General features: G+C 52.7%; 1 protein-coding gene across 2 annotated transcripts in view; it reads left to right on the forward strand.

The window, feature by feature from the left end:
• GRXCR2 (glutaredoxin and cysteine rich domain containing 2) overlaps positions 1-14,986 on the forward strand; it is a 29,931-nt gene extending 14,945 nt beyond the window's left edge. Inside the window, exons 1-4 of one of the 2 annotated variants that reach the window (XM_005022499.6) lie at positions 3,425-3,534; positions 4,027-9,403; positions 11,427-11,642; positions 13,287-14,986. In XM_005022499.6, coding sequence (XP_005022556.4) covers positions 9,062-9,403; positions 11,427-11,642; positions 13,287-13,466 — 738 coding nt within the window. In that variant the 5' untranslated portion in view covers positions 3,425-3,534; positions 4,027-9,061 and the 3' untranslated portion in view covers positions 13,467-14,986. Of the gene's footprint in view, positions 1-3,424; positions 3,535-4,026; positions 9,404-11,426; positions 11,643-13,286 lie in introns of those variants that run through there. The other variant, XM_072044654.1, reaches the window with a different exon arrangement.
• The last annotated feature ends 136 nt before the right edge of the window (positions 14,987-15,122 follow it).

Below are 15,122 nucleotides of genomic sequence, written 5' to 3' on the forward strand. Positions count from 1 at the left end.
TTTGTTTGTGAGTCCTTTTGCAATTTTTCTTACACTTTTGGTAAGGCCCAACCTAGTCTGGTTGTGCTGTCCAAACAATGGGTGGGGTTGAAAATCTGCCTGAGAGGACACTGCTTCATGGGGCAGTTCTCTAGAAAGGCAGATTTCCGTGGAAATCCCTGGTGCTGTGCAGCGGGGGCAGGCACGCTGCTGCCCCGTGTCCCAGCCGGTTCCAGCCGTGCTCCAAACACTAATTCATCTGTGGAACGCCCCTTGGGCTGTCACCCCCACCTCGTATGGAACTGTTCAGGGGATGAGGCCACTCCGCAAATCAGTGCCCGAGCGGGACCAGGCTGTGAGGCTGGTTCTGCACCCGGTGCTCAGACCGTCCCACCGAGCTCCACTGCCTGCCGCTGCCTCTCCCTGGCGGTGCGTCTCGTAACTGGGGCTGAAACACAAAGGCAGAGCTAGAAAGCTGCCAGGGCTTCCCTTTCATTTCAGCCGTCTGCGCTTGATGCCGATGCTGTAATTAGCTCAGGGCTGGATGCGGCGGGCGCTGCTCCCCCGCGGTGACACTGAGACGTCCCAGCGTGGTTGCCCCCAGCCCCAGCCCCCATGGGGTGCCCTCGGCCCCAGGCTGCCCGTGGGGCTGTGCTGGAGGGCGGCAGGGCAGGGCAGGGCACGCTGCCCTGGCTGAGGTGGTGGATGGTGCCGCTGGGAGCTGGGAAGCAGCATTCCGGGCAGAAACAGCCGCTCCGCTCTGGTTCAGCGCCCGTGCCTGTGCCTGCAGGGAGCAGCGTCCTCTGGCCTGGCCCCATCTCCAAAGCTGTCTCAGGAAGCGGCTCGGAGGAATCCCGGACAGCAAGCACGCTTTGGCACCTCAGCTGGAGGCAGCCCCATGCCCAGAGAGGGGTTCTGTCCACCCAGGTCAGCTGCCACAAGGAGCAGCTCTCGGTGTTTTCTCAGGGCTGCCCAGGCGGAGCCCCGCGTCCCGGCGCATCGCTCCTGACCTCCCCGTGCAGGGTCCCCGGAGCCCACCCGGCGCTGACCTGCCTGCAGCCCCACCCCGCTGCTAAAACATTCTGCCTGCCAGCTTCCAGCGCACGATTGCACCACTGCAAATAGTATTTCCTTTTACCAGTTTTGAATTTCACACATTTTAACATCGCTATTTCCAGTTCTTGTGATTATGAGACACTAAGGTATAAATAAGCTTTGCATTTAATGCCTTTAGATCACAAAGAACTCCATGCAGCTAGATGTAATTGCTGCCTTTTATGGAGGGGGGAAACCAGAGGTGCGGTGGCTTCGCAAGGTCATAAAAGCGACCAGCGGCAGCCAAGAAGGGGCCCAACATCAAATAACTGCTGTGATCAGCCTTGCCTCACGCACGACCTGGCATATTGTGAGGCATCCTTATAACATTGAAATGAATTTCCTCTTCCTACGGCTGCCTGGGCAGGGTTAACAGAAGACCAGGCACTGCTGTAGGAAATGGGAACCTCCTCGCCTCTCACCTCATGCCTATCCTACAGTTTCTGTGTTGAAGGGTGAGGAACCTGTGGAAATCCAATACCATGGCAAAGTGAACATACAGCTGGTTCACACAGCCCCGCTAACTTTTAAGCTGATTGCTGTGCCAAACAAGAGCTTCCTTCGGACCTCGCCATGCCCTGCTGCCTTCCCGTGCTCCGGCTGACCCCGTGAGGGCACAGGCACATCCCTGCGTGGCTCCTCGTGCAGGGCTGCCTGCGGGGGCTCCAGGGCACATGGAGCAGCTCTGCTTCCCGCATCCCTCATGCTCACCGCTTGAAATAACAACGCTGAACGGTGTGAGCGGGTGGAAGGAGCTTCCCCCAGCAGCCCTTACAGCCTGTGTTTCGGGGTCCTCCTCCTCGCCTGCGTGCTCTGTCCCTCCAGGCGACCTGCTGGGTGGCTGGGGACCAGCCCCGCACCCGGGGACCCCAGGACGGGCACGGGGCTGTTACGTGGCTGCTGCAGCCACAGCCTGCATGCGAGGAGCCGGAGCTGGCAGAGGGCAAGGGCTCGGCAGCACCTCACCAGGAGCCTATAAAAAGCCTTCTGTCACACTGCTTATCGCGAGTGGGTGCCACACGCCTCCTCCTCCGGGGAAATAAGGGACCTCTCGTGCTTTTTTTAGATCCTGGAGGGCAGGGAGAGGGGGTGCCACTCACACGCTGCTACAAATTATAGATCTGATGCTAACAGCTTGTCCTCCTACCACCCACCACCCAAGCATGCTGAGCGGCTGTGGTGGCTGCGAGGGGAGGCGAGTGGAGCCCCCGCTGCCCCCTGCCCGGGGCAGGGACGGGGGAGCCTGCCCCAGGCACTGCCCTGCTCACGCGGCTGCGCCCCGTCCGTGGGCAGCGGCACCGGGGCTGCGGTGTGGCTGCCGCACGGGCAGTCCTGTGCTGATGGAGAGAAGCTGCTGCACATTTAGCAATTAGACATAACGAGGCAGCGTGGATCTGCAGGATCTGTGCAGCGTGGGGCCCTGCAGCGAGCAGAGCAGAGGCCACCCCGAGGTTTTCCATGCCCCGTGCCATCCGCCTGTGCTGCAGTGCCACCGAGGCAGCGCGGGGACACGGGGTGCTGCTGCCCACATGGTGACATGGGAAATGCTCGGCCAGGTGTGCCACAGCGGATGGAGGGGCACCAAGCACCGAGGAGCCGCCTGCACCGGACAAGAAGAGTGTTTTGGAGCGCTGGTCATTGATCTTAGGGCAAGTCAAATGATGCCGTTTGTACCTAGTGGCCTTTAACAGGCTTGCTGCTGGGTAACATGAAGCCTTCAGCCCATCCAAAAGGAGCTGGAGCAGAGTGGTGCCTATCTAGAAAGAGAGAAGTATTTTTAAACGAAGCTCAGATGCTGATTTTCCTCAGGATAGCCTGCTACACACCCGCTGAACTGGTGTTAGCAGCAGCACGGGCACCGTCCCACGCCCCTAGCCCCCCGCAGCCAGTTCCCCACACGGGGCCGAGGGCAGGGCTGGGCTGGCTCAGGGCTGTGGTCCTTTCCCTGCAGTGCACTGAAGGACCACAAAATGTGCAGCACTAAATCCTCCTTCACTGGGATTTGCCCAATAAGGGCTAAATCTGCAGGGATGCAATTTCCATTTTTTAAGACAAGAAGAAATAAATGTTCTCGAGTAGCAATAGACCCGAGCACCAGCCTAGCAGGCCTTTGAACATTGCTGTGAGTACTTCTCAGCTGCTCTTCACACAGGTCTGACCACAGAAAATGTCAGGCTTCAGTTACCTCATTAAACACAGATGCAAATAGCAACGCTACTTGCAAGGATACATCTCCCTTTAGTGTTCCCAGGTGCTCCTGGCCAGCAGGAAGGCAGTGACTGCCGCAGCCCAGCCAGGGAGGCAAGCTGGGTTATAAATGCACAGCGAGCACCAGTGCTGGGTGTGGAGTGTGGGGGTGAGGCTTTAGCAGCCTGTGCAGAAATAAATCTGCAGAAAATGTGTTTGTGCCTTGCTGAATTAAGGAGCAACCAGTCCAGCTATTTGCTGCCTCTTCGCTGGGTCTGTGGCTGGGGGCTGGCAGCAGGGCTCTGCTTTCCTAACAGCCCCTGCCCGAGCAGTGCTGCCTGGGGGAGGTTTGGGGAGTGGGAGCTGAGCGTGGCGGGGTCTGGGGAGCAGGGCTGCTCTGTGGGGTGCTCTGGTGTCTGTGCTGGGAGCGCCCAGGGCTGTGCCGCAGTCCTGCTGCAGGCTGGTGGTGGCTGTGTGCTCGCCTCCCATGCGAGGTGGTGATAGCGCAGGAGCTGTGGCTCCGTGTCACCACCTTTCTGGGAATGCTCACAGGGAAGTAACGTGTTCTGTTGGTCGTTGTGTGCACTTTTTTTTTTTTTTTTTTTTTTTTTTTTTTTTCCTGGGCTCTGGTTTCATGCAGATCAGTTCACGCTGCTCCCAGGAGGCAGCCTAGGGAGGTTTGCTTCTCAAGGTAGAACTCAAGCCCTGGGAATTTCCCTCTTTGAAGCACTTTTTTTCCTGGTTTTTGTTTCCTTGTGACTTCAGGATTTTTATGCTTACTCAGGACTCTTCCCTCACCTGCCCATGCAGTCTCTCGGGCTGAGGTGGGTGCTCAGCGAGCTGACTTTCATCCGGAGCCTGCACCGCTCCTGGAGGTGCCAGGCATCCTCCGCTCCCGTTGACTTCAGCCCGCAGGAATGCGTGGCAGGCCCTGCCTTGCACGTCAGCCAGGAAGCGGCCAGCCAAATGAGACGTTCCTGGCTTGTTTTCCTAGAAAAATGGAGCCTTGTGGATTGGCGGTGGATGAGAATGTGGGTATGTGTGGCTGTGCCTGTCTGTGCACCCCCGCACCTTGTGAAGCCAGTTTGGTGGGGAGGAAAAGCACCCAGAATTTTAAATATCCAGAAACTTTTATGAAAATGGGAGGCTAGCCCCGAAAAGGAGACCCTGCGAGCCCCTTCCTGGTAGGAATGATGCAACGTGCCTTCGTGAATCTACTTTGACTGGAAAAGCAGGCGCCAGCCTCAGCGATGCCTTCCTCAGGCTGGTGGTGTGATGGTCTCAGCCACCTCCACCGCGCTCCTGCTGCGGCACTGCAGGTGCTGCGAGACCCCCGTGAGCACCACCGCCCCCAAAGCGGTCCCACAGCAGCGTCCTGTCCCCAGGGCCTCTCCCCCTGCCTGGCCCCTCACACCTTGTCCTCAGGGGTGGTCCCCAGTCTGTGCTGGCAGCCGGTGCCTTTAAAAGGGAAGCAACTCGTCCTCTTTAGCTTATGAGATCAGAAACAGGAGGATACTTTTCCCCTGGGGTGAGGACAGCGATGGAGGCAGGCTGCCGGGCAGTCTCGTGCGGCAGGGAGCTGTGGCAGCCGCTCTGCATGGTGCTGGGTCCCTGTGGCTGGCAGCTCAGCGCAGCCAGGCCGGTACTGCTGATGCTGCTGTGGGGAAGCTGTGCTCCGTCTGCTTGGCAGGGGATGGAAAAAAACACATTTTGCAATGGGTGACGGAATTAAGCTCCGTCTGTCAGGACAGGTGCAGCGGTTGCAGTGCTGCTTGCCGTGCCCTGCTGGGAATGCCAAACCCCGCTGTGCCCGGCTGCCACACGGCGCTGGGAGAAGTCCCTGCTCAGTGCTGCTGTGCCACCAACCATGGTGCTGCTGCCGGTCCCTCTGCAGCCTGGGGACAGCGGGGAGCAGCTAAAGGGAGCCCGGGGGCTGGAATGAGCTGCGAGCACATGAATTCATGGTTCTCAGGCCAAGAGCTGAGAACCAGCCTTGGCTGGGTAGCCCATGCTGCTGTGCAGGGCTCTGGCTCTGCTGCTTGGCATCTGCATTTCTGCTTCCACAGGGGCTTATCTCAAAGCCTGAGCTGCTGGCTAACAGGCATTCTGCACCCACCAGCTGAAGGAGGAGAGGCTGTGGCTGCTCTCTGTACGGATGTTAGGAGGTAAATCTTCCAAAGGAGGAGTGCTGTTACACTGGAGAACTGTGTGCAAGCACAAATGTGCACCAATTGGCTGCTAATAAACCTAGTCGAGAAACCAGAATATTCCTAACCATGCAGTGAGCAAGGGTCTGAAACAGCCTCTGACAGAGCCGCAGGGCCAGAGCCTGCGGGTGCTCCTGCCTGCTCAGCTCCCCACGGCGTGGTGCTGCGGTACGGGGGCAGCGCAGGCACCACGGGGTCTGGAGCCCCCCAGGAGCGAGGTCTGGGGCCAGCCCTGGCCGTGCAGGCTGCCTGCTCCGTGCTGCCCGCAGGGTGCCTGGGGACGGGCTGCCCCTGCTGCGGGGAGACACAGAGTAGCAGAAAGGAGGAAAGCTTCCTTCTGCTAACACACAATTATGGTTAATGTGGCATGCTGATATTTCCTCGTATTCACCACCACTTTTACTGTGGTAATGCCACTATCTCCTCACCATTAGGTCTCACAACTGCTTTGTGATTCCTTCCCTTTCTCTTTGTGCAGCCAGGAGGTGTCTAAGTGCTGGTGAGTTTTTCCCAGCATTTATATTAAAAAATAATTTTCCACAGGCTAGCAGCAAGTAGCTCTGTCTGTGACTTCATGCAGTATCTTGTCTCTCCTGCTTTTACTTCATCTCTTCACCACACACACACAGGGCCCTCTTCAACTCCATTAAATTATTGGCTAAAATTATCTTCTTGACCTTCTGGTCTGAACCTTTCTGCTTGCTACTCCCACACTGAAACAAGTTTAATGCTTGTGTCCTTCCAAGCTTCTACCTTGCTCCTTTGCTTCCTTCGTATCTGCCCTGCCCTCTGCTCCATGCCTGCCTGCTCCATGGCCCTCTGGCCTCTCTTTGTGTCTGCCAAAGCTGGCTCGGGCCCTTTTGTGTCCCCTCTCTGCCTTACCGTAAGGAGCCGATGTTGTGCTCAGAGTAATGCGACCAGTGGGGCAGGGCTGTGGCATTCCGGCACTGCAGCAGCTGAAGCCGTGAGGCCTTTCCACATCCCTGCATGTTGCCTGCCCGGTGCTTGCACAAGGACGGGCACTGCAGTGCTTGCTGTAAGGAAATAAAAATGGGCAAAGCACAACAAAACATTTTTCAGCAAAATGTGCAGGTGGAAACATGTCCTCGCATTGTTGCAGGGCAGTTCGCTCTTGCTTTTCTATCTGTCCTAGTTTGTACATACCCGGCCTTGTTGCAATAGATCTAAACCAGCATGTTACACTCCTTAGGGCAAGGGCTGTCCATCTCTTTGTTCTGCAAAGCCAGCACGCTTCCAACAATCAGTTAATGTTTCTTGACGTGGAGAGGAGGATGAAGACAGGGTGCATGCTTGAAAGACAGATGTCATTAGAATTCATTGGAAAAAAGGCTGAAGTAAAGCACAGTGCGGTGATAACCCAGATCACGAAACAATGATTTCACTGCTGTATGCAAAATCGCTGTTACATCTTTGGTGAGGACTGACTGGCTGCGGGAGACAAGCCCGGGCTGATGCAGGAGAGCAGAGCGAGCGCTGCTGAGCGAGTCCCGCTGTGCTCCATCCTGTCCCATCCCTGCCCTGCTCCCGGCTCTGTGCCGAGCGCTGCCTCCCTCAGCATGCTGTGGTGCTCCCCTGCAGGAGCGAGGCTGATGCGGCCTCAAAACCTCTGCCTGGAAAGCCCCAGCCGGGCACACGCGGGGTGGGAAGGTTGGGGAGTGCGGCCCAGGCAGCCGCAGGCGGCTTGGAGCCAGAGGAAAGCTGTGTGATACTGCTCCAAGGATGGGATTGTTCTAACACGAAAATTACAGGGCCGTGGCAGGTTTGCTGTGTTGTGACAGCACCTGTAAGTAACTGTGTGTCCTGGAAGCCACTTTGCTCGTCTAGCAAACGTAGCTTGTGACTGTGGTGCTCTCATTGCTGCTTTCAACTTCTTTTCCTGTTTGATTGTTCCCTTAATCAAAAGAAAATGAACACCAATTAAGCTATCTTACAAAGTGTGATTTGTGTCAATTAAGACTGCTGGTGTGCCTTTGAAAAGCAGTGATGCTGAGGCCTGGTTCACGCAGGACATGTAAGAGAAAGGGGTGGATCAAGCTTCTCGAGTAAATGCAGAAAGAGCTGAGCTTGATTAATGCAAATCAAGGTGTTCTTATAAAGTGAGATCCTCCCGTTTGAGATAGGACGGCAGCCTGACGTGAACATTACAGAAATGTTTTGGAAATGCACAGGGTGTGTCCGGGGCTGTGTGTTTATGGGCATGTTCGTGCAGGTTCCCTCTGCAGAGCGCAGCCCTCGCACAGCCCCAGGCACCGCGGGGCAGCGCCTGCCCCAGCACGGCCCGGCCGGCACAGGAGGGCTGCTGCAGGAGGCTTCTGCCAAGGGCCGAGCGTGTGCTCCGTGTTTAACAACAAACACGCTTCTGAACGGCCTGCCTAGTGGGTCATGAACAGGAATTAAATGAAGTGTTGGCATTTGAAAGAAGAGAGATTTGAAGTATTGCTGTGTGTACCTGATAAACCAGGTATTAGAAGATCTTGAAAAGCCTGCCAGCAGTTGCTTTATGGGCGCATGTTGCATGAAGCACTCTTCGTTTTTCCCCTCAGAAGGAGAGGGGCACGGTGACCGAGCACCTCCTTCAGCAGCAGGGTGTCAGCCGCGGGCGGGGGGCTCCTGTGCGCTCAGAGGGGAGCTGTGCGTGGGGCACGCGGCTGCACCAGCACCAGGGAAATGCGGCCCCGCGGGGTGCTGGAGGAGGCCGGGGAGCTGTGAACCCCACGGGGTGCTGGAGGAGGCCGTGTGCCCGCAGCACGGCTCAGAGCTTCCTGCCCAGCAGCTGGGCCCCTGCAGCCCCGTGCTGCCTGTCCCTGGGCAGAGCAGTGACCCAGTGGGGCGGCCACGGGGGTTGCTCCTGGTGCACGGGGCTGTGAGGAGCAGGGGCTGTGCCGCTGGCCTCTCTCAGGAGGCAGCTGGCTTTCAGAAATTAAAAGCGAACCAGAACGGTCAAAAGGCCTGGAAAGCCAGCAAGAATTACAAATAGGGATTGAAAGCTAAAGAGAGAGAAAATCTTAATTAGATCTCCACCAACCTGTAGAGAAACACATTTGGATTAAAATGAAATGGAGCTTTGTACTCTCTGGGTTTCCGAGCAAGAATGGAAGAGGAATTATTCACAATTGCTATTTGTGAAGCTGGATTGCTTTTTCTGTGAACTTGTCTTTTTAAATTTTCACCTTGTCAGAAAACGGTGAAAAGCTGCTGGGATGGTGTATTTGGGATAGTTCTTATCACAGGACACGGCAGAAACATTTCCATGGGTGCAGAACACAGGCAGGGTTTCCCATTTAATCCTCTGCTCCCCACGGTAACTCCATTTCTCATTTCGTAGGCCAGCCTGTCCACCATTCAGTAGAGTTCAGCAAAACTTGCCTTCAATTTCAGCACCACAGATATTTTCTCTTTGTGAATATCTATCAATATTTAATACAGTGGTGTCGGTTTTGCCGTAAGATGAGAGGAACTACTAGCAACCTTGAATTATACATGGTGTGTCTGGGGGAAGCTGCGGAGGGTTTTCTTTTGGGCCCAAAGCTCTTCCAGTTGATCTCCAGGACCTGCGACTTGAAATCGTAATCATGGATGAGCACCAGAAGAAGCTCAACCAAAGACACGAGGGAAGGCCCCGCAAAGTGAGGTTCAAAATATCATCGTCCTACAGCGGTCGAGTGCTGAAACAAGTCTACGAGGACGGGCAGGAGCTGGAGCCCCCGGCCAAAGAGCAGTCCCGGCGTTTCCTCCGGCACAGCTTCGAGCCAGGGAACCGCCCGTGTGCAGGGGACGCGGCAGAAGGCAGGCTGTGCCCTCCAGCCAAGCTGAGTGCCCAGCGGATCAGCATATTCAAAGAGGATCAGAAATACAGCCTCGCCAGCACCTCGCCTCTCTTCAGCAACTGCCCCCCCAGTGCCGGCCACTGCAGGGTGAGTAACGCCCAGCCCCGGCTTCTGCCTGTTTAGTGAGATGCAGCATTTCCGTGTGTTTCTATGCTGAGTAATCCTAATGCATCGAGAGCAGTCAAAAGTAAGGTGGATATTATCTTAATTAGTTATATTTTAAACATAAAAGTTGCATGATTTGAGCTGGCAAAAAGGTTAGTGCCCCTGGCAGCCTACCTGTGAGCCTCAGAGCGAGTCGTGCATCCTCTGGAAACTCAGAATTGCCCTGCACCTGCTCTGAAAATCCCACCCTAGTTTCACTGGGTACGTTATTAACATCTAATTAACACCACTGATATAGAAGTGTCCTTTTAGCCGTAATAAAAAGCAAGTACACATGTAATATGTTAAATTGATTCATATGCGGGGATTATGTTCATTTTCTTGTCCAGTCAAATTAAACTTCTGTTATTTTTTACTGCCATTTCTTTTTATCAAACCTCTGTGTGCCAGCCAAACAACCCATGTAACAGCGTGGTGTATCGGTGCTGCTGCTAACAACCACGTTACCCTGAAACACAAACTCCAAATGAAGTGTGTTATTGATATATTGATGTAATCAGCAGATTTGTGAAATTCAAGGTGGGTCTGCTCAGAAAAAAATGATAAAAAGGAAGACAGCAAAAGGTAGCCAGCTTGTTCAATCAATATAGCAGGCCTTTCCCTGGCAGATACCTCATCTCAAATCCAGTTCAGATTGAACGATGAGCAGTTGTTATTCAGAGACTGGTCTGTCCTTTGCCCAGGACACCCCTTGCAGACACCATCCCAGTCCTACACCGGCTGCTTGGTGGTACTGCCCCAGTTGCTAGCAGAAAGGTCACAAATTAAGAATGTCTCCAGGGAGAAATTTGAGTACGCCAACAGCTGAAACACACAGAAAGTTGTGCCGTCATCTGCTGTGGTCTCTTGAATAGACACTTTGACCACAACTAAAGGGACTTGGGAGTGCTTTAGAAAGTGTTTTATGTCTTAGTTTAAACACATTAAAAGTCTATTGGTGCTAATCAAAGTTTCAGAGTTGCATGTAGGAACACCAGACCGCTGATACTTGAAGTATGTTTAGTTGATATGCTGGGCATCTAGTTTAACCAAAAATATCAAACCACTACGAATGCCTTTTGCCCAAAGACAGAGCACTTATTTGATCCTATCTATACCATTAATTTGTTCTGCATTCTTGGGTAATACTCATCTCTATTCCCTAGTCTTCCTAACCATAAGTACTTTGAGTAATCATGCTATCCAATATCTGTTTTGTTTCGTATCAACATGCACTCAGTATTTGGAGACACCACGTCTGCATAAGAAATACGAGGTGTTTAAAACCCTCTGCCAACGGGCAGGGTTTGAGCTCGCTGCCCCTCCATGCCTCTGCTGGTGCAAGCAGCAGGTGCCCCGGTTGCCAGCAGAGCCATCAGCCAACCTGCGCTGGATGGTGGGAGTCTGTCACAGCATTTTCTTAGGAGAGCGTCTCCTTTTGCATCACTTCTTGACAGACACTTATACAGAGTGAAATATGAAGAGTGTGTAAAGCAATAGGCTATGGCAGCTGCCATATGATACCTGGTAAAATGCTAAGGGAAAGAGGGACCAGGTAAGCAAAATGCTGCTTTCAAAATGTGTTTGACCAGATCAAGGTTAGTTTAAAAATAATTAGAAAAGAATGCAAATTCGAGTTTCCCCATGGATGGGTATTTAGACTGGCTGCTAGGATCAAAATTTAACATTAAAACATTAGAAAATGAGCTTTTTTTTTTTTTTTTTTTTTTTTTTTTTTTTTTAAATCATCTGACCACTTTGCCAGCATTAATGGCCTGTCTTTGCATCTCTCCTCCCCTGTGCCCCTGTGTGTACCGTGCTCTGGAGGGCCGTGGGAAGCTGGCCTGTGGGGCAGAGCCAGCCTAGGGGCGGCCAGGCAGGAGGGAAATTCTTCTGGGAACCCAGGGGTCGGCAGTGCTTGCAGTGTATTCATACGGGCGGGGCGTTGATTAAGATCCTTCTACAGGCTTCCCCAGTCATAGATTTTGGTAAGATCATCATCTACACAAATAACCTGAAAATCATCCGTGCACCGATGGACCAGAAAGAGCTCATGAGAAGAATCATCCAGACTGAGGGAATAAATGACTGGGCCTTCATATACCACGAAAGGAAAGACAGAATTGGCACTGGACATAAAAAAGAGGTGGAGAAAAAGGTTGCCTGCAACCAGTATATGCAGGTAAGTGCATATATAAACAAAATTGCTTTTGTTCCCCAAGGCTTTTGGGTCTTGCAGCCCCAGTCAAACAGCTCAATATTCCCATCCAAGCCCCATCCATGTCTGTAGCTGACACTTCAACTACATTTGGATTAAAAGCATCACTTTGTTCCTCTTCCAACGTGGAGATAACTAATCAGTGCTGCAGCACGGTTTGCACTCTGGGGACAGCTGCTCTGTTTCCAGCGTCCTCATGTCTCCCACTTGATGTTTCCCTCGGAGATCGCTGACATTTATGTCGTTTGGCTTAGGTCCATCTTTCTTCACTCTCTCCCAGCGGAATAAGAGCAGGCCTGAGTTTCTCCAGCCTGACAAGGCTAAACACAGCTGCCGTGTGGCTGAGACTGCCTGAGGCTAAAATTTTAATATCAGCTGAAATAGGATTGTGTCTTCCCCTTATTTTCTCACGGGTTAGTCTTTGTTGGTCAGAATCCCAATTAGTCTGACCATAATTTGATCCCACAAAACAATGTTGTCATGCAGGGTAAATACCAAGCATCACAAATTTGCCAACCTGAAACCAACCTCCTGTGCATAATGCAGGTTGCCTTGGATGCTCTGCAGCCATGAGCCTTGCTTGGGGCTCACTTACGTAAAGTCCCCGTGAAAAGTGAGAACAACCCTGAGAAGCTAAGCAGCCTTTTTGTCCTTTGTCAGTATTGAAATAAACATAATTTTCAGAAAGAGGGCTTTGACATCAAAGCCAAGATTCATCCCATCTACTGAGAGAATTGCTTGTCTGAGATATTTGGGAACAAAGAGTAAAATCTGAAAGAACCAAGACTGTGGATATCTTTTTCCAGAATAGTTTTGGATTCTTTATGCACTGGTAATACAAATATTCAATGAGATGACCAAACCACAGGAAGGTTATTCTCCTGAGAAGTCAACTAATTTGGCCTGTCAGATTACCATGTAGGCACGATGTAAAGCATACCCAGCACCAACTCCCATATCTTAGTTAAGCCTCATTCTGTTCTGCTGGGTAAGGCAGCACCACGGCACAGGAATGATGCAGGCCACTGAACTGACACCAAAATGGTGAGCCTGTGCCCGGGTATGTGCTTCCTGCTGCAGATGTTCAATCACTCCTGGGCTCTGTGGAAGTAGTGAATTTTAAGCTGAGAGTAGAAAGAGGCTGGCAGCCCTGGGGCACGTTGCAGGCACAAGCGGAAGCCTGAGAGAAGCCGTGCGTGTGTCAGTGCTGGGGGACTGGCGAGGGCAGAGGGTGAGGAGCAGTGCACGAGGAAAGGAAGCGTGGCTTAACACAGAGCTGGTAAAAAGACCACATTAAGAAACGACAGGAAGATGGGGAGCTATGTAGACCCTTGCAAGAGGAGAAAAGCTGAATTTCAAAGTACTGTGTTTCAAACCCAGCCACATCAACTTTTCATTTTGCAGAAGTATCCACAAACTGTCCCCAGACACACAGAAGCCTTTACCTTGGAGATCTTGCTATAGAGAGACAAATGCTATTGGCAGAGTGGTGTGCCAGAAACCACGATTGCTTTAAAGACCAGAGGAGAGAATTTCCTGCTTTCAGCTGTTACTGACTGTGATGTTTGATATTGAGTACAGATTTTGTTTGTGACCTTTCTGTTGCAGGAAGGAGATGCTGAACACGCTTGTTCCCAGTGTAAAGGATCAGGCTCTGCTCCTTGCTCGCTGTGCCATGGAAGCAAGTTTTCAATGCTAGCAAACAGATTCAGAGAGTCCTACAGGGCTCTCCGATGCCCAGCTTGCAATGAAAGCGGCGTGCAGCCCTGCCAGATCTGTGCCGCATGACCAGAGCTGCAGCAGTCCACAAGCACTGCACCGATACTTTGTGGAGAACTTTGAATTATTTCATCTTCAAGCAGCCTTGCTCTAACAGAAAGTTTTTTAAAGATGAGAAAGGCGCCTTACACACACCCCACCGTAATGCGAACACAGCACCTCTGCTACCAGCTGTTCCTCTTGTTTGTTACACACATCTGTCCAGCTTTTTAATCAGCCCAGACCCTGCTTTGCAAACATGCTGCTTGTAGCCCTGTGGGGTGAACACATCCAGGCTGCTACATGACAAGATCTGCGTAAATGTCTCCTGCATCAGGAGCTCGGCCTGGGTCTGCTGGCACTGCCCGTCAGCGCTGCTGGGAGCCGGATCCCCCCAGCAGGCACCGTGGTAGCGCAACAAAAAGCAGCAGAAATAGGCGCAGGTTGGGCACGTCGTTAACAGTCAGGGTGTGAAGTGTGTTTGTATGACAGCAGGGCAGAACCAGAGTGGTGCCTCCGCTGGGTTTTAATGTGCTGAACATTTTAACATTACACCATCTTTTGCGATTAACTCTGAACTTGCCTTGCAGTGTCACAAGTGCTTCCCGAAGATTTTGCTGATTCTTACATCTGCTTTTATGGACACAGTGATTCCTGTGGGGTCTGATTTATGGGGGAAAACTGAAAACTCTTCCCAAATCTGGAGCTATTAAAATGCACAGTAATTTATTATTATAAATAGAAGCTAATGAGTTTTTGGCCTACTTATGAGGAAGTGCTGAACTAAAATTCCCCTCTCCAATGCTCAGCACTTTTCAGGATCAGGCTGGTGGTGAGCAGGATTTTTGTTGCTTAATATTAATCCCATGTTGTAATCTGCAAGAGGTAAACTCTAATTAGTTGAGGTGAAGCAATGATGCTGAATATTTTGCAGGCTGCCACTGGTGGTGCAGAACACAAGGGCTTCAAAAGCTGGAGGCAAACGGGGGAAACGTCTTTTTTTTTTTTTTTTCTTTCCTCCCTCCCCATAGCCTTAAATCATTACATTTCATATTCATGAGTAATGGTAATGCAGCCTTAACTTGCATATTACCGCTGAGACTGAGGAGTTAAGAGGCTGCTCGCGCGTTCTCGGTGCTGAGGCTGCACGCCGTGGCAGGGCGTTTATGGCCAGGTTTCTGCTTCTCTATGGGAGGCTATAAAACCTCTCCCCAGTACTGGAATCACTAGAAATAACGCCCTTTTAGCTCTTAGACTTCCACGTGTCTCCTACTGAAATTTTTCAGTGGGTACCAGGGGTTTAATTACAAATAAACACAAATGTAGCTGATACCGGATTCGCTTCGTTTCTCCGCCAGGCTCTGTGTGTACCCAGCCAGCGGCCCCCCCCCAGGCGGCTCCCCCCCGGCGGGCCCGTCTGATCGCTGCCGCTCTCGTTTAGAACTTGGGCAGCCCCAGATAAGGAGGAGGCGAGCAGGCAGTGCTGCTGCCCGGTACTTCCATGTTTACAGTAACACCAGGCGCACACACGCGTTTAGGCGGTGTGTTCATTGTCCTCCTGCCACCACCGTCGGGGCAGCGCCTTCCCGGCCGCAGGGGGGCCCGGGGCAGGTGCCGGTGTCTCCAACAAGCGCTGCGGTTCCTCACGGGCTGCTCCATCCCTCCCGGGGCTGCCCCGGGGCCGGC

This window comes from Anas platyrhynchos, chromosome 14 (genome assembly GCF_047663525.1).
Source record: "Anas platyrhynchos isolate ZD024472 breed Pekin duck chromosome 14, IASCAAS_PekinDuck_T2T, whole genome shotgun sequence".
Lineage (NCBI taxonomy): Eukaryota > Metazoa > Chordata > Aves > Anseriformes > Anatidae > Anas > Anas platyrhynchos.